Source organism: Gastrolobium bilobum, unplaced genomic scaffold (genome assembly GCF_033153095.1).
Source record: "Gastrolobium bilobum isolate Gb01-03AN ecotype WA unplaced genomic scaffold, APGP_CSIRO_Gbil_v1 utg6879, whole genome shotgun sequence".
NCBI classification, from domain to species: Eukaryota; Viridiplantae; Streptophyta; class Magnoliopsida; order Fabales; family Fabaceae; genus Gastrolobium; species Gastrolobium bilobum.
Window position 1 is genome coordinate 300,299 of NW_026898846.1, and position 23,084 is coordinate 323,382.

Genomic DNA, 23,084 nt, shown 5'->3' on the forward strand with positions numbered 1-23,084 from the left:
CTAAGCATGTGCCTCGAATGGGTCGGCACGGGTTAGGCGTCTAGGTCAGGTTGCACATATGTTGTGTACGTATCCATAGCAACTGATTCTGCAACACATGCACTCACAACACCATCTTGGATTTGATTTTGACTAAAATATCCTTAGGTACGCTGGTTTTCCACATTCACAATAATAACGACTACTTGAAGATTGGACAAATGATGAACCAGATCTTCACTTTGATTCCACCTTAAGTTTAAAAATCCCCCATCCCATATAGTAAAAACTCAACCTGACACACACCTCTCCATCTTCCAATCTACGAATAACCTTAGTTACCTCCGTCCCTTGTTTCTCTAAAATAGAAAATGGCAAAAAAAATAAGAGTTCATATCGGTCCTTCATAGCATGAAGTTGGTTCTCCAAAGCGTTCCTTTGCGATGGACTAACTTTAAAATATTAGACTAACTTCATATTCGTAATTTTAGAAGGGCTACTTAATGTTCCATAGGGATCCAATTTGACTCTTCAGTCTTACTAATAAGTGTCAGAAAATAAAGAGCTTTAAAACTTGGCAGGTAATCTTGTATAGAGTTGACGCTCTCCCCCACGTGACGATGAAAGTGTGTATCTGCAAGGAACGTGCGTCACAAAAGAAAGATTATATCACGCTCAATATTTTTCTTAGATTAATAAAACAAATGGAAAAAGGCACATCACGAGGATACAATTTAAGTAAAATACAATGAATTCACATCTTTAAAGATGGAAGGCAATAATGATTTCCCAAACGGCCATCTTTTCCTCTAATATGAACCACGGAAGGCTTAATGTCCGTTTTGCTGCAAATATTTGACAGGAGCAAAAAATCCTGTCGTAATGTCCACCGAATTGTTTAACAACGATTACACCTTTACTCTTTTTTGCAGCTGTAACTTGTGAATATCCCGGATATGGTGAAACCCAAAATAAATTCAATCTGCATTTATCAACAATATTGTACAGTTCAATTTATCGCAGGAGATTGACACAAGTATGAAACAATTAGGATTAGAATTTAGAAACAGCAGAGAAAATAGAAAGGCATTCACAAATACATGCAAAAGACACACAAGAAGAAAAAAGGAGGACAGTAAGTCTTAAGGCTGGCAGTGTTAAGGCGACAAAGAGGTTGAGCAATGAAAGACAGTTTTAAACAATTAAAACAGCGTCACAGAACAGGTAAAATACACAAACTAGAAAAAGACGAAACTTACCTTCAACCTGACCACAACAATCTCGAAGATGAAAACAAACCAGATAGTAGCAATAACATTGGCACGTGACTCGCTAGCATTGCCGTTCATGCATATTGAAGTGGAGTAATCTATAGTAACTGCAGACCTATTTGATTACTAAAGATGCCGAGGTGGCTGCCGCCTCTGCTATTAAGGAAATAGGTTGACGTGCCTGGAGGCAGGCACCTATATCAAACGGATGTAACTCAGAGCCATCAAAAATAAGATTAACTCCAGGAAGGATAACTTCTTTACTATCACTTTCATCTGGTTCAGCTTTTACATTGGCTTGGGTTTCTTCTTCAATGGGCCTCGTGGCAGCTTCGTAAACGGGACTTAAGGCATAAGATCTGCATGCACCATTCAAAAACAAAGTTTCTTAGAAAAAGAATGGTTAGGAAACAGAAATTATCAACTATACAGATGGAAGAGTTATACCAGGTTTAATATTTCAACGTCTGAGTTTGTATAACACAAACACAAAAACAAAAAATAAATAAATACCAAAGGATGACAATTATGAAACATAGCAGCACAAAACAACTATAAATGATGGCACTTAAAACGTATGGGAAAAATGTTTATCATTTTAAATGACACAATTTATATCCTTTCACTCTCACAAAGAGGTGGGACCCATATCTTTATTTTTTTGTCAACTCTCTCTCCTCCTTTATTTATTTCTTTCTCTCTCTTAAATGACACAACTTTACATCCTTTAAAATGACACACACTTTTCCCAAAACGTATATATAATGGAACTATATACATAAAAACTGATTTAAGGTATTTTACTTTTCTGATATCTGTTATTTTCACAATTTTTTGTGCTTTTCCAATATCCTGTATTTGCACTTATATATAGATTCTCTAGTTTTTAAAATTCAAATTTGCAAAATATTTACATGCTATTTTAAAATTATACAGATTAAGCTAGAGAGATGGAACAAATTATGAATACGCAACATACCAAAGAAGAAAGGGCAGACACTTTGAGTTCAGTTTCCCATTTATAGAGAAAATCATTACTGAAGTTTTTTTTTTTTTTTTCCTGATTCAGTCACATATTACCCGAAAAATGGTCATGGTAGTTTCCTCAATTAACCATTTTTTACCTCATCAGTAAATTCAAAGCAGAGTTCGACACAATGAATGGGATGCAATTGCCACACTGCAGCCAACGCAACTCAACTTACATTTGGAAATTTATCTAACGGTTTTCCCCCCCTTTTTCTTTAGAGGTGGAGATAATTCTCAATCTAGACTTAAGAAAATTCGCGGGTTAGCTATCATTGCTTTTCAAACTGTTTGCAAAAATTTATACATTTTTTAATTTAGAATGTATCAGCAAGAGGGTTGATCATTCAATTAGATTACAGAAGATGCTAGGTGATTATATGTGATAAAGTAACCAACTTTATGTTTGTCGAAAAAACACTAACAGAATTCATTCAATTATCTGATAAGAAAAGTGAGTAATCTTCAAGAAGTAAAATGCTTATAAGTTAACAAACCTAAGAATGCTGCCATCAAAGCTTAAAACTTCAGTCCGGCTGCGTTCTCGATTAGCAAGTTTTAACCTTTGATACTCACTTGATGCCCCTGAAATGGGGGAAGAAGGATCCATAAGCGGATTCCATCTTCCACTAGCATAGTTCAGGAGTTGTCGTGAGGATTCCTTAGCTTGCTCTTTCTGGTAAAGAAGCTTGGCAGCAGGACCTATTGCTTGGTACTCAGCACAAATGTCACGCAAATTTTTCCTTAAGCTTTGCATTGCATGATGGTGTTCGCCAAATGAGCCAGATTGAAGTAACTCAGATGAAACTACCCTTCTACATATACTATTGCACAATTTTGGACTAAATAGTGGCATCCCAAATTCAACACTCAATGGAACCCATTCATAATTCTCTTCGTTAGGTGAGAATGGATCTGATTCTCTTCCATTAAATAATCTCAATAGACGAATATATCCAACTGTCCACAGTTCCATCTTGTTTGCCAAATCAGTCAAGAGAGAATTCAGTTTAGAACTTTCCGCTTCACATATTCCTAACTCTTTTGCAACAGGGGTAATTGAGCCGTCAGAGTTCTTTAGGGGCAAAGGGATATCCATAGTAATCATTTTTCCAGATCCATCAAGATCAAACCTACTGAAAGGCTGCACTAGCACAGCTGACTGTTTAAGAAGTGAATTTAAACAATGTAGGAGTATACTTCCCTTAACTAAATTTCCCTCAAGCTTACCTCCCAACCCTCCTACTGTGGAACCATCCCAAGACCATATGAGAGCTTTCTCACAACCAGCCAATGGAGCAGGAAGCAAGCGCAGGCATTGCCCTTTCATTAGAACAACTGATAGAGGCCCACTACCTACAGTTGAATATAATACCAATTTCATCCAAGGAGTCATAAAAGAATACGCTGGGGGACCAAAATGAACTGGACCTGTGGGTCCAGGAAGAACTGACGAATGAGGAAGAGGTACTATGGACACAACTATATCATAGTCACGGAGAAACAAACGATCAAGGGTTGCCGGTGCAAGAGAAGCCAAGCTTTCACAGCGGAGAATGTCTACACGATATTTCTTTTTCCCCTTCAGCATTTCTGTTTCAACCTCTGACCCTTCAACCATTAGATTCTCATTGTTCGGGAGATTTTGGTCTGACTTACTGGATTCCTGTATGTGACTGTCATCATCTTCCAAAGTAATAGATTGGGTTCCATCAACCATACTATTAAGAACAGCCTCAGAGGAAACAGAAGCCTCTGCAGACTTCTCTGAATCTAAACTTAATAAATCATCATTATTCATCCCAGCTCTTGCAATACCAGTCTCTCCTGATTTTTCAGCCAAAGATATATCAGCTATCAGAGTACTTGTAGCCATATCCATCTTATCAAATCCTTCCTCCAATTTTGCATCAGAAGCAACTCCACCTGATTGTAGACATTCTAATACACAACGCAGGCTAAATGCATGATTTGCAAATTCCTGTAGTTCTCCCTCAAATTTTGCACCTTCCAGAGTGCTAAGATCCTTGCAAAGATCAGCAATGCTAGCATGACCCAATTTACCCGCTTCATAGAGTGTAACAGCATGAGATTTAAGGCCTGACAAAGTTCAGCAGGAAGAATGATTTTGGTCAGACTATAGACAGATAAAGAAATACAAAACAATTCTCAGACACAGAAGATAGATGACAAACAAACTCGATGAATAGGAAAAAAGAAAATATTTACTGCTTTTGTATAGAAGTAAAACACACACGGGTTTATCAATCAATAATCAAAGCAATTATCATCCATAAGCTAAGAAATCATGTTTCGGCTCAATAAATCCTCTTTTTGCAAGCTTCAAGACATAATGAAATTACAGGCTAAGAATAATAAACAACTATCAAAGTTATTTACAACTGCAAAGTTTTGTGGAGTACTTTAAACATGGACAGAGAGAACCACCTGAAAGAGAAAAAGATTAACAAAAAAAAAATAAAAAAAGATTTGGAAGACTTAGAAGTCTCAATTTTAAATGCTAATATGATGACCTTGAAGTTTCTCACTTGTGGATGTTATGCATGCATATTATTTGTATGATGGTGACAAGTAGACAACATAAGCAGCACACAACACGGGGATCAGCAACAGAAAGTTGTTGAAATTAAGCTTCTGTCTTGGTTTTTCTTGCATAAATATTACAATCCATGTATTAGCTGACATTCAACCACTTCTCAAAATTCCCGTCCTTAAAAGGGTTCACATGACAGATTTCCTATCTATCACATTATCAAGTAGGGGTTCGCATGACATATTTTATTTCTCCCCCGCTATTCATGCTGGTGTTGTAAGTTTATCACTCTGGAATACTCTTCTGTTAAACCTCTTTTATTTGGTAGATACTTCTTTTAGACCTCTAGTTTCCCTACACATGGACGATGGTTCTTGCATCAGGTTTTGGGAGGATTCTATGGTACGAAATACTCCTTTCCTAGAGGCATTCCTCAACCTTTATCATCTCATACTTGGCACAATTTACCCATTAAAAGCTTTCTTTCTGCAAATGATGCCCCTGTCTTGGGACCTCCTCGTTTGCATAGACTTGAATAGGTAAACTAGTGAGCAAATATTCTGATACGTTCGTGGGCAGGGGCAAATTTGGGAAGGTGTACAAAAGAAGGCAGAAACAACATTAAGGGATCCTGAATGATGAGAATGATGAGTCAGCAACATTGAGCACATTTAGTGGGAAGGCTGCTGACGTGGATAGTGGGGTGCGTCAGGTGCATCACGTGGACAATAACCGAATGTAAGGAAGGGAGGTCACGCTTCCAGCAAAGGGGTGTTATTACAATTACTGAGTTGTTACATATAGGGGTAGGGAGCGTGTGAATAGTATCTTTGGAATTTGGAAGTTGGGCATCCTTTTAGGGTGAATTGGGAGAGAACCAGACCTCTCTAACTGTTATGGGTAGTACATCATTTAGCAGCTATTTCTTATTGTGAATTGTTTCACATTGTCATTACGTATTTCTCATACTTGTAATTTTGCTTTCAATTACTTGTAACTTCACAGTTGGAGAATGTTAATGATATAGTTGTTGATTAAGAGGCTGAGTTAATAACACATTTACAAATTCCATCAGTTTTCATTCTATTAATCTCTGATACCTATCATATTCCTTCTTGTTTCACTTGATTCTTTTAAGCAATCTGCTAACCCAGAAATGCGAGTTTGGACCCGGATTCTTCTGGTGTGTTTTATTTTTTGTTAAACCTTATTTCCTTTTTATTTTCATTATCCCAACCAACAGAAATCTCATCCTGATAGATCAATTTGGAAGTCTCAAGCTACCCCTAAAATGTCTAGTTTTTCATCTAGACAGCAGTACTAATGATTAGCAGCAAGTTCATAGGTATCCAACTGCCCTCTTCCATAAGAGGTGTCTTGTGCAGTTCTAGTTCAGAAATAAATGGATATTTGTTCCTGCACTTTGAGGTGACTACTTTCTTATGGAACAAGTTGTTTGGGGTCCTTGGAGAGTTTGGGGTCCTTGGAGAGCACTAAAGTTTGTCCTCCTATTTTGGAAGAGTTTTCTGCTGGTTAGGTTCAAAAGATTTGACAAAAGTGGTAAAAACCTTGTCGCAGTGTGCACTTCTCGCAAGTCGCAATCATTTGGAGAGGAATTTAGGGTGCCTCCCCTCATCTTGGCAACAGGGTTGCTTTTATGGCTATTCTGGTGCCGAGCCAATGATTGTTTCAGTAAACAGTGTGTTCAGCTAATGATTGAAAGAATGGAGTTTCCATTTCAGATTTCAGACATGTAGCTTTGCTGTATTTTATACTTTTTCTCACATGGTGTACTTTGTTCAATCAAGTCTCGTATTTGGAGGATTTCATATCCTCCTTTAGTTTGTACATTCCCTCTTTTATTTCATATAAATTTTATTTTCAATTAAAAAAAAATCAAAGCAAAATAATACTGAAATGCAAAGAAAATTGGCTAAACAGACAAATTTGGGAATGACAAGGAGAACCATTGTTATCGAAAAACGACAATAAAAAATTTAGAAATTAAACAACCTTCAATATGAGTCTTGAACACCCTTTTATATGATATTAATTAACCCTAAACGCCTATATAAAAAAAATAAAAAAAATTAAAGACAACTTGTTACAATTCAATCAGCATCTTAAAAGAAAAAGAAAGCTTCCCTAAAAATAAAGATAGCTAATTAAAACCAATCAACATTAAACATGATTAAAATAAGGAAACAATTTAAATAAAAATGTGAAAATATGATATTGCCAGTGCTAATAAAAAGAAGCCTAAAAACCACTCATGCATAGGATCTTAGCTAATTTTAGTTCATCATCGTCCCCTACCGAGGAAAGATTCGCCCTTGAATCTACTTCAGCTTCATTGATTGCCTGGTAACCTAGGTGGCAACTCTTTTGGTATTATGTCCGCAAATTCCTCAATCAATGGTAGAGCTCAAGTATGCAACTCTTTGATCTACTTGGCAAGTTTACTTGCATCTAAATTAAACTTGTGAACTAACAATGGCATGAGAGCTTCAGGAATAAAATCAATGGTAGAGCTCGAGTATGCAACTCTTTGATCTACTTGGCAAGTTTACTTGCATCTAAATTAAACTTGTGAACTAACAATGGCATGAGAGCTTCAGGAATAATTGGATTATGCCCATAGACTATCTCAAAAGGACTCGTGTTTGTAGTTTGGATTTGTGATCAGTCATAGGAAAATTCAGTTTAGGTAACATTAAGTCCCACGTCACAGGCTATCTCCAATCAAACTTCAAGCGGAAACTAAAAAATTATCTCCACAGAACACAAGGGAGCTATATCCATTGTAACCAAGTTCACCATTTTGCTTGCAAATTGGATACTTCCTCAATAAAGGTTCATCTCCCATGGAATCTAAATTTAATTTAAGTGAATGAAAAAACTTGCATTAGAAGATTATTGTCTAACTCTAACATTCCTCGGTTTGCTATGTAAATACTTTTCATGATTGTCAGAATCTAGCCAGTTCTACCCAGATTGGTGAATATTCGCGAAAAAGTAAATTTGCTTCTCAAACTTCTTCAAACATTGGGAAATACACAACCTTTCATCTTGAAACTCCAATGGTGCACTTTTCACAGATTTAACATTCTTTTTTTCAAAAGAAGTGGGTAGAACTTCAAATTGGTCAGAGAAATTAGGATTTTCAGTAACTAACTTTTGGTGGACACATTCATCATTTTCAATGGAAGTATAATGTGAACAATCCAATCAAACATCTATTATCATGTTGCAGACTTCTCCACTTGATGTTGTGATATTTGATAAAAGCTTCCTCCCTGTAATGATTAGGCAAGATTTGTTTTCACCACAACTTCTTCGTCACGTCCCATGTCATAATCTTTGAGTTCCCCTCTCTAGCACGCAGGCTTTTCACATTCTCCGACCAAATCAAGCCACACTTTCTCAATCAGATCACCACCAATTTGACCACCTGACATTCAGTTAGATTTTTATAGTCAAAGATCCTCTTGATGGTATGCAACCAGTCAATAAATTCATTTGGATGAGCCTTGCCCTCAAACTTAGCAACCTTGATCTTCATCCCGATATTTGGAAGAGAGGAATGAACTCCATGTTGAATCCCACAATTCCATCCCTAATTCAGAGTCGAAAAGGGATTGTTGTCTCCCTCGTTGTCATCATATGCATTTCCAAATTTCATCCCGCCTTTGGTTTGAACGGACAATTACAATCATGCAAACTGTCGTTCCAGTTCCTCAATTTGATGTCACAGCTTTTCATTCTCTATGTAGGTCTTTCACATCCGACTGTTCATCTTCGGTCTCGAGAGCGATTCCACGTCCCCTACTATGCGAACCTTCCGTCCACCACCACCATGATTATGTTCAGCCATTAGCGAAATCCTGGGCTTTGAATACCAACCAATCATAGATGAAAAAAGCGGTGCTATAGCACACTATACCGCATTAGTAGTGGGTAGCGGCACTCAGCAGCAACAAACCGCACGCGAAGCTACAATTTACAGTGGTAGCCATAGCAGCTGCAATTTGAGGTAGCGTTTCACAGCCTTAGCAGCGCATTCCCACACTAAAAAGGGGGAGAAAGATTTTTTTATGTTAAGGGTATTATTGACTAATAATTTAATTTAAAGGGTGGAATGAATTTTATCCTTTTTTATTTTTGAACCCTATCTTCCTTACGATCAATTTACTTCAAATCTCGATCTGCAATTGTTGCTCCGTTTCATCTGTCTTTTTCACTCATTTTCTGACTTTGTCTCTCTTTCTCACCCATTTTTCGGCAAGCCTATGGCAACCTAATCTCTCTGACTGCGGCACAATCTTGATCTCTCACTGATTCTGTTTCGATTCTGCAGTTGATTCCTTCAGTTTCTGTTACTATGTTTGCGTGAAGGAATGGTTCCATATCTCTCTTACTCATTTTGTGGCAAGTTAAGCCCAAAAACCATCTGCATATGTTTCCTTCTCCAATAGTCCAATATGATTAATCTGTTTTGATCTCTCTCTCTGCTAATTTTTTTTTAACAAGTTGAATTAATAATTAATATATTATGATTTTATATTAAATAATTATATTTTTATATTTTTATATCACATAATTGAACTTCACTGTAGTGGCTATAACGCTACTGGCTTTACCGCTATAGCATTTTTAGGGTTGGTCGCAATTGATAACTATGCAACCGATGCCAAAACGCATAGAAAATTGCGTAACAGAAAAATTTAGGATTGATAAGTAAGAATAAACGGTGAGATATCTACAGCTGCTTGTTAGTAATTACAAACATCTGCATCAAAGATGATTAATACTGACAGCTTACTCATCCAAACTATCAATAAAAGGTTCAAAAAATCCTTGACATCAGTTTCTTATGACCTTTTATGTAAGCATAACCGACTTTACAGCAACATTAAAACAAATAACTCAAAAAAATACAGCAAATGAATTTAAGCTCCAAGAAGATGGGAAGTGAAAGGTGAAAACCTGGTGAAACAGAACCCATCATAAGATAGGATGTTATATTAGCATCAACTATGAAAGCAACACGAGTATAGGCAGAATGAGGACCATGATTCCCTGAACTTGAAGCATCCCCTTGTTGATTGGTATCATTATCCATAAGCATATTGTCAAAACCATGACTAGCAAGAGAAGCATCATCATCACTGACTGCATTTCTAGGAGACCCAGGTATACGTGTATCTTGAAGAACTGATGCTGGATCAATTACCTTTGTTGCCCATCCCAGTCGACATACAAAAGATGCAGCAGCCTGCAGTTGCGACAAGTCAGCCTGTAGGGTTGTTGCCAATTCAGCAACAGATGCATTTTCATTTGAAACAACAAAAACTGCATACAATAACCTGGAAGAAAAATATGTTGTTACAAGAGTCAATTTAGGAAACAAAATTTCTGAATAAAAAGGAAGGTAACAGACTGAAAAAATGCATTACTCTTCAATAGGATCTTCATAAGACTGCTCCCTGTTGGAAACAAAACCTTCAAGCCTGGAAACTGAACCACCATAAATACAAAAATTATTTAAGACTATTAAGCAGACAGAGCTTTTAAAATGAGTGTTGTACATATTATACACCTATATATTCCTTCCACTGTTTTTTGTCTTTATATATCAATTTTAAACTTCTATATACAGATATCTGTAACGAAATCGATTACGAAATCATGCATAGTTTGGACACAATCAAGTTTTCAACAAATTTAAAAAATTCCAGCAATTTTTGTACAAAATAAAATTTTCAAAAGTTTATAAATATTTACTTTTTGCATTTGTTTTATTCAGCAAGTCTGATGTTCTTAAACCTCAAGCTACATATCCATCCGCCAATGCTAATAGCTTTCCTCCAATTCGTCCTAGGACACATCATCCGTCAATCTATATCTCACTCCATTAAGTCTTGTTTTCCTACCTTTCCCCAACATATTGAAGCTAATTAACTAAAATAACATCCAATATTTTTGGTTTCGTTCAGCTGTGAAACCATAAATAATTTTTTTTTTTTTCAATTTTTGGGGAACCAGCATGGTCAGTCAGGTTGATCAGAATATAGATGCCTCAAAACACACCAAATTGAACAGATGAACAACTCTACTTTGTAACCTATTCCCACTAAGGCATGCCTTCAGATCATAATGCATAAGGGATATGAAGTATTTTAAATAGGAACTATACCTCTGAAAATGATTTTCAGAAAGTAAAGCCTAGAAAACCAAAATATAGAACAAAACTTTAACACATAAAACACACCTTTAAACCGATCATCAGGATATACAGGAACATCAAAATAGATCAATCCCCGTCTATAAAGGCCCTTTACAATGTCACAATCAAACAGGATAAATGCATTTGCTTCCTCCTTACAGACTTTGTCTATTGTGGCCATTTCTTCTTCTGAGAGTTTCTATAAAGGCAGAAACAAGGCAAGAAAAAATGGCTAAAAATTATTAGACAATAGAATACTAGAATAACTTGTACGTGAACCCTCCACATTTAATAAGGATGAAAGGAAGACCTCACCTTAAATTCTTCCAAAGTAAAGTTCACAAGACAAACTCCCCACCAAGGTTCAATCAGAAACTCCACAGGTTGTGTAGGTAGAAGTTCTTTTGCAATTGACTTGTTAAGTTTCCACATGATTTTCTGGATACTCCAAAAGAGGAAATGACGGGTGAGAAAATAATGATACAAAATCATTATCTAGACAAGGGACAGTCAGGGATATTTGGTTTGGCATCTCTAGAATCAATGCTTCGGTTGCTTATATGAAAGTAAGTCTTCCAAGTTAATAATTGGCACCACAATTGCAACAGGTAATTAAACAAACACAGACATTGATACAATAATAGAATAATACATGAAATCCTAGTATCAAATATATATTTATTTATTCCATACAGGAAATTACCTTAGATCTGCACTTGTTCATTATATCAATAAATTCATTTCTCCCAATTCCAGTAAGTCTTAAAGCATCCGCAGCACTAAAATTTGGGATGCTGTCATAAGGTTGCTCTGCAAATAATTAAAACAAGCGGGAAAAAATTTAGGCCAGCTTATTTGCAAGAAAATGTTTATTATTCCACATACTAATCAACCTTATAGCACACAAACAAGCGAAGGGGAGGACAGTACAAGTACAAGATGGAGTTCTTCGATCAATAAGAAATTATACACTCCTCTAGATTAAGCATTTATGATGATGTAAACAAGAAAATTAAAAATTAAATCAAATCAAATTGACATATCATCCTCTATACTATCATAACTGTGTAAATTAACAAAAAGCCTGAGGCAGCAGCAGTTAGAATATCTAGAAAATCTCAAGGTCATTATTGCATATTAGAATATTTTAGTGTATCTTAGGTGATCTTTTGGGAGCAATTTCCATATTCCATTATGAATCATGATATTTTCCTTATTAAATTAGGATTAGGAGCCTAATATTAGCATAAATAAGTGCCAATGTTTCGTATTTTATATCACACCATAACACATCAAATCAACATCAACTTCATATTATTCAATCTCTATTTTCTCTTTTGCTCCTTCCCTGCCTAAAAACCCTATAATTTCATCATAATATCAAAGTGTCTCGTCTCTATTCCAAAGCTGATTTTCCTAAAATCTGAAACTTCACTTTTAAAGGGCAAGCCTTGGAGCAAGAGTAAGGTTGCTTCTTATGACCAGAAGATCACGGGCTCGAATCAGGGAAACAGTCTCTTTGCTAAAATGCAAGGATAAGGCTGGATACAATCAACCCTCACCCCTACCCTTGCAAATCGGGGAGCCTTGTGCACTAGGTTTTACCCTTACCCTGAAGCTCCACTTTATTTCCAACATTATTTTCTTCCTTCCTGTTAGCTGTCTCTGTTGCCATGCTATCCTTCCAAAACCCTCTCTATCTCTTCGGTGCACCTGTCCATGTGCCTTTTTAATGTGCCTTTCACCTCACCACCCCCACCATCAGCTCCAGCATGTCCAAATTGGCCAGCTCCCATCAATCTCCCAGCATTTGTTAGCTCCCACTGTTGTCTCCTCTTTCCAGATCTGGCCTCAGCTCAACCAACTAGTCACCGGAATCTGTCCAGCCAGCCAGCCTTTCTCATGTGCATGCTGCCCCTATTCCTCTCACTTCCACTGTTGTTAGCCTTGCCAAACAATCACAGGTCAGTCCCTCCCACCATCACCTTTGTTTGCCACCTTCCCATGGTTGTTTGGCTCATTTAGGCTGCCTTTTTTTTGGTGTTAGGTGGTCATATGTATCGTGTTCTTTCTCTTAGTCAGGTTTGACCTGCTTGGGCTTCTTGGCATTCCTTGTGGCAATTATCTCCGGTTTGCCATTGTTTTGGCTACTGTATGACTATTTTTCAATGCTTAACATAGCATTGAGGGGGAGAAAATTTAAAGGTGTTTGTCATGTCATTCTTTTGCACTATTTAAATCATAGCAGTGGTGACTTCTCCCACCGACGATCATTCTGGTTATGAATTCTTTCCAATGGATAAACCTATTAATGGTAACTTGTGTTGGCTATGACTCCCCTGCCCTGTCTTTGTCTAACATGTAATCTAACCCTTGTCTTAGACTCAAATGCAGTTTGGCCCGTCATTGTCCCAAATGCAATGCAATCTGGCCCCGTCTTTAGTTCCAAAAGTCATCGCCTACCTTTATGTTACATTTTGGGCCCGTCTTTGATTCCAAATGTTGTCGTCTGTCTTTATGTTACATTTTGATTTTCCTTTTAGTGTGTTTAATTGTAACAAGTTTAACGCTTAGTAGTAAACTTTAACTTGAGGGAGTGTTAGAATATATAAAAACATATTTCATAACATCATATTATTGTATCATAATATTTTATTATAGTATCTTAGACCATCTCTTGGGAGTGGTTTTCATATTTAATTATATTTATTATTTAATAATTTATTTTCTTATTTAATTAGGATTAGGAAGTCTAGTATTAGTGTAAATAGGGGTTAGTGCTTTGTATGTTATATCACATCATATCACACCAAATCAATAACAATTTCAGCTTTGTTTTCTCTTTTTCTCCTTCCCCGCCTAAAAACTCTATAATTTCAACAAGCAAAGGTCACAAAATTCATCTGTTATTGGTGTGGTGTGAATATTCTTTCCTTCTTGAAGAGTTGATGGATAGCAAAGAAATATAAGAATACAATGAGAGAACATAAGGGATGCAGGCACCAATGAAGAAGTTATGCAATAACCCTTAGGGTGAAACAGGTTAAAGCAAGGAGTGGCAGGTTGAAACGCACAAACACAAAAGCCGGGTTAAAGTCTGAAGGAGTCCAAATTTACCAAAGAAGTGAAAAAGTTAACTCTTTTTTTACACTTTCTCATAAAGCACGCTTGGATGTAAACAACGTTAGTATCTCCCAATTGAGCCATGATGAAGTGAACTAAAAGGAATGGAGATCAAAGCAAGCTTCAACTAAAGATAGGAACTAACACAAGTGTATTTCCAAAGCTAATGCCCTGTATTTTCCAGCAAATCACATGAACTTTATCAATTTATTTCTTGTTATAAAACTTTCATAAGTGGAGAGGACTTAGAGCAGATAACATACCTACTTAAGTATGGAATTGTTTTGGGGAGACAGGTGATACATGGATAACTTAAGTTGTTAAATAAGATAATGAGGTCTAATAAAATGCCAGATGAGAGAGGAGGAACACTTCGATAACAATTGACAAGAATAAAGGATACATCAAGATTTGGGTAAACTATATAGGAACAAGCCTATAACCCATGATAGGTATCTTTGGGGAAAGAGTAATTGATAGTATAAGACAAGATAAATGCATATCAGAGGACCAATCTGGTTTTATGCCAGGAATGTGAAATCAAAGTTATGTATGATAACGACTTTGTATTCAAGCGCAGCCTTCCCTTGGGTTCTTTCCTAAGCAATTAAGCACTGTAGAGGACCTATTGTTTGCAACACTCCAAACTCGAACTTTAGCCATTCAAAATAATTAAAGTAGTTGCCACAAAGAAATTTCCAGCAACAAGTGTTTACCCAATCACCCCCTCACTTCTCTTCTAAATCTTGATGTTTTGAACCGCACATTAAAGTCCAAGGCTTAGGCAGAAACACTTATTTTCAAGAGCATACCCAGCAAAGCCATGAATCTAGAATCCTGAGTGCCCTAACCAAAGCCTCTGTCACCATATTGGCTCTGGGATATACATCAGGTTCAATTGATATCGTACATTATACTCCCCAGAACCTATCACTTCTTCATACCCATGTTTCAACAAATGTGACTTAGCTTTTTGTCTCTTTATTCACCATATGTACTTACCACTAATCACATTTCATAAAGTGGTACAAGTGTGCACCCTCAATTTAGACTAGGAAGCATCACTCATGACCACAGGGCAAAAGAGTTTTACCATTTCAAACGCAAATTTCCTTACTTCAAGGGCATAGTTATTAACCAGGAATATAATGGTATAATTCTATCCCATAGAAGAGTTTTTATAAGTCAACATTTTACTAGATATTTCTCACTTGAAACTGTATTGAGAAATGGTTTTCAATTCAAGAACAAAGCAAATGGTCAGCACTTCCAGTTCAAGCCATTCAAGTTATAGGTGAACCTACAGTCAGAAATATGTACATACTATTCATTCGGTAATCAACAAGCTGGTTTACATGACATGGATTTACAATGAAAAAAATCATTTGATTACAATTTATAAAACAGCAAAAATCAATCAGAACCATCATGGAGAGATAATGCATTAGAGAATTACAACAAGCAAGTAACAAGTTACCATTTCTCATTACTTCAAAAATTATATCACAATAGTATCTGAAAGGTGATACCCTCATTACGCGACAAACATACTCCGCCAGATGATAAGGAAATAGCTGCAAGTGAAAAAAAAAAAAGCATTTTAATTGCTAATGTCTTGCAACAAAAAAATGCAGATAAAAACATCTTTTATAAAAAAGACAAGTTAATATGGTTATTGGTTAATTATTTATCACAAACTGATCCTAAAACCAAAGAATCCTGATCATGAAAACAATGCAACAACGTATTTTCTCATGAACCAACTCCGCTAGAAACTTAATTGTTGGGTGAAGGCACATATATGGTTTCATTATGTCTCTAACATGCCCCCCACCCTTTAGGACTTTGAAGCATGGATAATGCTCAATCCTTTGGGATATAATAAAACCATTCTTCTACCTTCACCCAACATTTTAAACTTTTTGGGAAGTTGGTATATAAAATGGTATCAGACCAAAACGTCTAGAGTTTGATCTTACCACCCCATTTTTCTAATAAAATACATAGTTAAATTTCAGCACCAGTTTTCAGCAGGCCCTGTAGTTTAACTTGGCTGGGACTGAAAAAATTCATCCGCTCATGTCTTATTATCCTTAGAATCATCCTTGGTTCTACTTCTCATTCAGTGTTAACACTAGGTGCCACCACATTCTTCTGTTTTCTTTCAGATCCAACACGCCTATTCTGGAACCAATCATAGACTTTAGTCTCAAAAGTTTTGCTCATGTGCCTGTTTTCAGAGGGATGCTGTCAAACTCAAGGAGCGACCATCTTACTAAAAAAATTTAGTCACTTGCTCACTAGTATAAGTTGTAACCCTCATGTGCTTCCATTTCCTCAGAAAGAGTCGATCCTTATGTTTAATATTTTTATATGTATTGTGACAAATTAATGGGATCTAGTGGCCACAAATAACTTTGAGGCAGAGGTGGACTCCGACATCTGTGCAGCTTCAGATTTGGGAGTGAATATTTACGCAGGGGACTTGGACTCCCAGCAAGGAAAAGATAAAGGAGATCACTGCTGAACTCACCTAGCATGGCCGAATTTCTTAGACTAACATCCATAATTGGTTCTAGAATAGGGTGCTCAATCCAAAAGAAAACGGCAGACTGTGGTGGCACCTAGTTCTAACACTAAATGAGATGCAGAGTCTGACGTTGTTGTAAGGATACGAAGACAAAACTGGATGAACTTTTTCAGTCCAAGCCAAGTGAAATATCTCAGCTTGCCGGAAAATTGTGGTTCCAAATAACTTGTCCTAGGTATGAGGGGATGTGTTAAGAGATCCTACATCTGCTAAATATATGGGTAAAGTACCCTTTATAATAATTGAGAAATCCTCCCCATTCAAGTTAGCTTTTGGGGTTGAGTTAGGCCCAATCATTCAAACATTGTATTAGAGCTTATCCATATAGCCTATCTTGGGTCACCCAGAGACGTTCAAGCCTCTAGCAAACGTCATGCTCTAGATAACTTGTCCTGAGCAGGAGAGGGGGTGTTAAGAGATCCCACATATGCTAAATATATGGAGAAAGCACCCTTTATAGTGATTGATAAATCCTCCCCCCTCAAGCTAGCTTTTGGGGTTGAGTTACGCCCAATCATTCTAACATATTTGATATACAATTTCAAAAAGAATAGAAAGGAAGCCCTCTATACAGGACATACAGCAAGATTCCTCCGCAAGTAACGCATCATCTCTTCATAATATTCGCTTTCTTTACAAACTTTACGAGCAAAACAACTATTCCATTGGAGTCTCTTCTTTACACAAGTTTCAATTATCCTGCATGCAATTTCGATAGCCAACAAAAAAAAAAAGCAGTGTTAAGATTATGTATTTAAAAAATATATGTTTGAGGAATTGACACGAGCCTTGTAACCAGTGGTGTAGCACATTATGAATATTAGAGGAAAGATAGCTTATACTTTAGCTTGGGTATGTTTCCTATTAACGAATATCTACCCTTAAAAAACTTATTTCTAAGAAAAATATTAGCTCTCAAAAGTTATTGTTTCTTAAGAAAAGACTTCGGGTTTCTTGCTAAAGGCACTACAGCTCCTAAAAATCAAAAGTTCCCTCCTTCCATTGCAAATTTATTCCATTCTGCAGTTATTTAAGAGATATGTGTTCCAACAAGTTTGAAACTCAACTAGCACTCTAGAACCAGTTATAATCCCAAAGATTGGGTTGTGATGATGATGTCAAAGGCTCGATTCTCCACTAGAACACCTATCCTTCTCTCTTACCCAAGTTACCAAATGAGAAAAAGATATGTTTCTAGACCAAGGATCAAGCACAGTCAAACAGGCATTAAACAGAGTATCTGATTTGTCCCTTTCTATAAGTTAAGCTGAAAGCTTAAAAGGGATCAACCAGGGTCACATTAATTAAAAAAAATAAAGAAAAACCAAATAACTAATTCAGGACCAAGTTGTCACTTGAAAAGGGTATAAGATCACTCATACTTGGAAATTAAAGGGTCATGCATAGCACACTAACTCTATTGCATGATATTACACATGAAAAACTTCATTATTTGAATGGTCTGTTTAGTACCTAAGTTGCATCTATAAAACTTGCAAAGCTAAGTGTAATCCCACCTCCTAACACACATGCACGTCGAGGATCTAAAGAATCCAGATAATGATAGTACAGTTTGAACCATGTCTTTTTATTTATACATCTTCCAGAAAAATAGCATAATACAAGTGTACAGTTATCATATAAAGGGTGCAATTTATTTTCCAGGACCACTATGCTTTCTAAGATTTTTTAGTATTAAAGTAAACAAGACACTTATTAACGAATACAGCAAAAGAGGTAAGTAAAACAAGACAACAAGAAAATAAAAAAGAAAACGAAACTCAATTTAAAAAAATAAAATATAAAAAACTCCCCGATTTCTTTGAGCATCAATAAGAGCACGAAATAGGCCATAACGGTACCCCTAGTGTGCAATGCTACTTTAATGCTATGGAAGCTCTAAACTCTGACCCTTATAGGCCCTAACTGTCCTTCATGTTGTACATGACTCATTGAAACGCAACGTTCACTCCTATAGACTTGAACTACCAATTACTACTTAAACATGGACAACTAAATTTGGGTAACTATTAACTAAGGCTCAACAATTCCAAGATATCAAAAAAAGAAAGAAAAAAACACCAGAAGAACAGAGGATGCCACTCTAACCTTTTGTGCCATTCTTCTTTAGAAGATAGAGTAGCTTGAAGTCGCTTCGGAAGGTTCTCCCATGGAGACTCTTCCTTAATCGCTTTTTGCAACAACTGTTCCTCAACTGTCACCGGAGCACGCTGCATTTCCCACCTCCCAAACTGCGAAATCGAAACAATTATGAACACACACAAAAAAAAGATCGAGCAGGATCCGAAACGAATAACCACATTTACTGCGAAAGCCAACGAGAACGTTGAGAAAATGCGAGAATGTAGATCCGAAGTTCAGAACCTGATCTTCAGTGAAAACGTTGGATTCAGGTTTGTTCAGCTCGGGTTTCGGAATCGAAATTCACACAAACTCTAGAGTTCGTTCTTCTTCAGAAGGTTAAGCGAGAGAGAGAGAGAGAGAGAGAGAGAGAGAAGGGGTCGATCTGGTGAAAACTGAGAACTGTCAGAGATCGTTCTCGCGTTGGGGAGACCCGTTTTTTCCTCCGACCCGTTTCGGACACTACTTTGATTCTTTCCGTTTTGAGGAAAATATTGCCTTGAAGTATTATTCATTTGGATTATGTTTCGATGAATTAATTGCATGTTTAAAAAAATAACTTATATTTGAAAGTAATATTTTAAACTTAAGTTCAAAAACATTATTCAGATAATAAAGTAAGATTACTGTTAAAATATAAATATAATAATTTTTCTAAAAAATTTAATAACTATACACCTAGAGTTCATTTTATTTTTTAAAAGTTAATTATGAAAATACACAAAATAAACAAAACACTCAAATCGTTAATAAATCATCTCATCTCACATATCTTATTTATATTTTTTTATAAAAGGTTAAAATTAATACATAGTTTTAAAAAGGGGGAAAAGTGATAAAAAAAATTAAATATTGGGGTATCATGGTCAATCACCTCGTATCTTATGTTAGATTATCTCAATTGTTTATATATGAATTAATGGTGATCATCTCCTTACTCTTTATCACACTCTTCTACTTTTATTGTGAATTTATATATTAATAATTGAAATCTTTATGTGATTTCAAGTGAAATGAAGTTTAAGTAAAATTATATATATAACAAATTATATAATATTAAATCGTCAAAATTAAACTTGATGAAGGGGTTCACTCATTTATACATAAACTTTGCATTAACTTAATTTTTATTTATAAAAATTTGTTACAAGAAATCTTGGCTAACTTGTGTGACATGGGGGTTTTCAATGCCCTTGGAGGCTTGGACCAATGACTATCTCGCTATGTTATTTCGGCATAATCTGAAAAGCAGTAGTGACTAAGGCCTCGTTTGGATGAGCTTTATAAAAAATGACTTTTTATGTATTGTTTTTTTAAATAATTTTTTTTAATGGGGAAGGTTATACTTACAACCTATTTTCTTTACAACCATATATCTTAACCGTTGATTTTCGTCAATCAACGGTTATTATTTATTATGATTTAATAATTAATTAATAAATTTAATTTGCAAAAATCTTAACCGTTGATTGACGGAAATCAACGGTTAAGATATATGGTTGTAACCCAATGGGTGCAGCTCAGTTGGTAATTTGGCGCTGAGTTAGTGGGGTTGGATATGTGTTCGATTCCCGCTGAATGCATTCTTGGGGAGGGGGCTGAACCTTTAGCCATCACTGTTCCCCCGCACTCCAGATTAGTCTCATAGCCGGCTCAAAGAGTCGAAGCTCGTGGGGATACCGGAGGGAGCCAACTCGTCTCAAAGAGATAATTAGGGTTGGGTAACTCTAAAAAAAAAAAGATATATGGTTGTAAGAGGTTGTAAAGAAAATAGGTTGTAAATATAACCTTCCCCTTTTTTAAAAGGTAAAGTTATTTTACATTTGGTTGTATGATTTGAAAATCACTTTTACATAAAAAAGTTGTTTGGATGTTAAAAAAAAAAAATACTTTTTATATATAAAATTACAATAAAAGAGAGATAAAATAGCATGATCATAGGATAAGGAAAGATAAAATAGGTATAATAGGCTATGAAGGACTGACACTTCTAAAACCTTGACGTGTCGTGTCTAACACTTCCCGACACTCCAACACGCATTATAGAAATTCAAAAAAAGGTTCAAAGATTGCGTTGCGTTGAGTTTTTAGTTCCAACTATTAGATTCATTGGATTACGATTACCATTTTATTCAGTTTAATATAAATATTTGGGATATCTTATGTTTCTTTGCCAAACTGATGAATATTATAAGTTTAGTTTCATTTTTTATTAAATTATTGAATATTTAATATAATATACACTACATAAATTTAAAATATTATTTAATATCAAAATGTGTCCTAACGTGTCGAAATCTAACATTTTTTAGAATTAACGTGTCGGAGTGTCGTGTCGGAGTGTCACGTGTTCCGTGTCAATATCGGTGCTACATGGATGATAGGATAAGGTTAAAATTGCATTTTAAGAATTTATATTATCTTTTTTCCAAAAAAAAAATTATATTATCTTTTAATTTCTTCTTTTTTCAAAAGCAACCAACTACTGGCTATAAAAAAACCAGCATTTTAATTTTTATTTTAAATTTTGTTTTTTTAAAAAGTTATTATTTAAACATCTAAAAATTCTCAAAAGGACTTTTATTCTTTTTTAAAAAGCAACTTTTTTAGGAATAAAAGCTCATTCAAACGGGCAATAAGTGTGCAAATTAGTATGTAATTGTTATGGATATGAATATCATATCTCAACCACTCACCTAAGAATCTATTAAGAAATAGATTCATGAGTATCTCAACAACATTAAAGAGTCAAAATACACAAGATAAGGGTCACACCCTGTAAGAACCCGCACCGTTAATTAAGGAATTTACTTAATAAATTATGAGAAAATAGGAAATGATTCCATAATTGACCCTAATAATTATTATGAGGCTTTAATAATTATAGTAAGTGAGTAATAATGCTGAAAGTCGCTTTTCGGAAGAAAAGTGCAGATATCGGTTCTGCTAGTCGGTATAAATGCGTGCCGAAAAAGTATCCCGGAAAATTATAATAAGTGCATGACAATTACTAGAATAATATGTAGGACTTCTAAAACGAGTTTCAAACCCAGATAATGAGAACTGGTGCTAGAAACCGGTACTGGCTTGGAAAAGCGTGTACCGGAAAGGTACTCAGAAAATTATAAGAAAAATAGGTTAAATCTTGGAAAAATGTGTAGTTTCAGATTCCAAAGTTTGGGATTAAAATGCTAAGCATAGCAATTAAAGTTAATATTGTGTGTTAATCTTTAAGTGGGCTATATAAGCCTTAGTGGGCACTAAACCCTAGGTCATATTGCTTTCTCTACGTGAGTGTGTGAGGGTGGCTGGTCAGCTTGGCTGCTCCTTGGGATTTCTTCTCCATTTTGGGTCCAAGACACTTTCTTTCTTGATTTTTCTTCACACTTTCTCTTGGGAGACATTTGGTGAGGGTGAGAGCTAGCTTTGGGACTCCATTGCTGGTCTTTTCTGAGTTGAGAGAGCTGCTGTGTGTGAGGTTTTGAGGCTGACTTGGGTTGGTTGTTTGTGGGAGCCTTTGTTTTGGCATTGTGAGGTCCAAGAAGCTTCCTTTGTGTTGAAAGGTCCAAGCTTGTGATCCATTTTCGTGCACCTTGTTGAGTCAGTCTTGAGGGGCTGATTGTGAGCTCCAAAGAGAACCTCTTCTTCTGTTTTAAGCCTTTGGTATGTGTACCAACATTTGATCATGAGTTTAATGCTTAAAAAGGAAAGCTTGATGCATGTTAAGGCTTAAAGATGATAACTTGTTGTTGGGTAATGTTGAACACACCTAGAAATGCATGTTTAGGTGCTTTAAATCGTTAAAAACCCAACCTTGGAAGGATATCTTCACGAAATGCATTTTCTGCATTCTGTCGTGAAATATCCGGATATGTGCCCGATGAATATCCGGATATGTGATATCCGTATATGGGTTTTGAGTATCCGGATATTAGATATCCGGATATGGGATTCTGGATATCCGGATATTCCATATCTGGATATGGTCCCGAGGGATATCCGGATATTCTGGGATTTCGAAGAACAGTAGCTGTGCTGTGAGGACAGTAGGCTATTGGGGGTTTGTGGACCCTAGATTGATGAAGTTGAACTTCTGTTTTAATTAAACTAAGTCAGAATCGTTGTGATTAAGGACTTATGGCTTGGTATGGAGCCTTAAGACGTAAAACGTAA

At 35.9% G+C, this 23,084-nt stretch overlaps 1 protein-coding gene across 3 annotated transcripts; it reads right to left on the reverse strand.

Moving 5' to 3' along the window:
• Positions 1-657: 657 nt before the first annotated feature.
• On the reverse strand, positions 658-19,377 carry LOC133284690 (uncharacterized). Of its 3 annotated transcripts, XM_061481763.1 has the most exons (12): positions 19,155-19,377; positions 18,879-19,021; positions 17,351-17,468; positions 15,657-15,753; positions 11,760-11,866; positions 11,372-11,494; positions 11,102-11,255; positions 10,287-10,347; positions 9,817-10,196; positions 2,774-4,376; positions 1,239-1,609; positions 658-961 (listed from the first exon to the last, which is right to left on the reverse strand). In XM_061481763.1, the coding sequence occupies exons 2-11, from the start codon at positions 19,004-19,006 to the stop codon at positions 1,366-1,368; spliced, it is 3,015 nt and encodes a 1,004-aa protein (XP_061337747.1). In that variant the 5' UTR covers positions 19,007-19,021; positions 19,155-19,377; the 3' UTR covers positions 658-961; positions 1,239-1,365. The 3 variants fall into 3 exon arrangements, with proteins under 3 accessions (XP_061337747.1, XP_061337748.1, XP_061337749.1); XM_061481764.1 differs by lacking the exons at positions 18,879-19,021; positions 19,155-19,377 and having other exon boundaries at positions 15,709-15,753; positions 17,351-17,395; XM_061481765.1 differs by lacking the exons at positions 18,879-19,021; positions 19,155-19,377 and having other exon boundaries at positions 11,372-11,501; positions 15,709-15,753; positions 17,351-17,395.
• Positions 19,378-23,084: the final 3,707 nt, after the last annotated feature.

Excerpts from the sequence above, each read along its gene's own strand:
- LOC133284690 (XM_061481763.1), bottom strand. The coding sequence starts at position 19,006 with ATGCAGCGTGCTCCGGTGACAGTTGAGGAACAGTTGTTGCAAAAAGCG. Across the intron at positions 11,867-15,656 it reads TTTTGAAGTAATGAGAAATG|AGCAACCTTATGACAGCATC; the intron begins GTAACTTGTTAC and ends AATTATTTGCAG. Across the intron at positions 11,495-11,759 it reads TGAACAAGTGCAGATCTAAG|AAAATCATGTGGAAACTTAA; the intron begins GTAATTTCCTGT and ends TGGAGTATCCAG.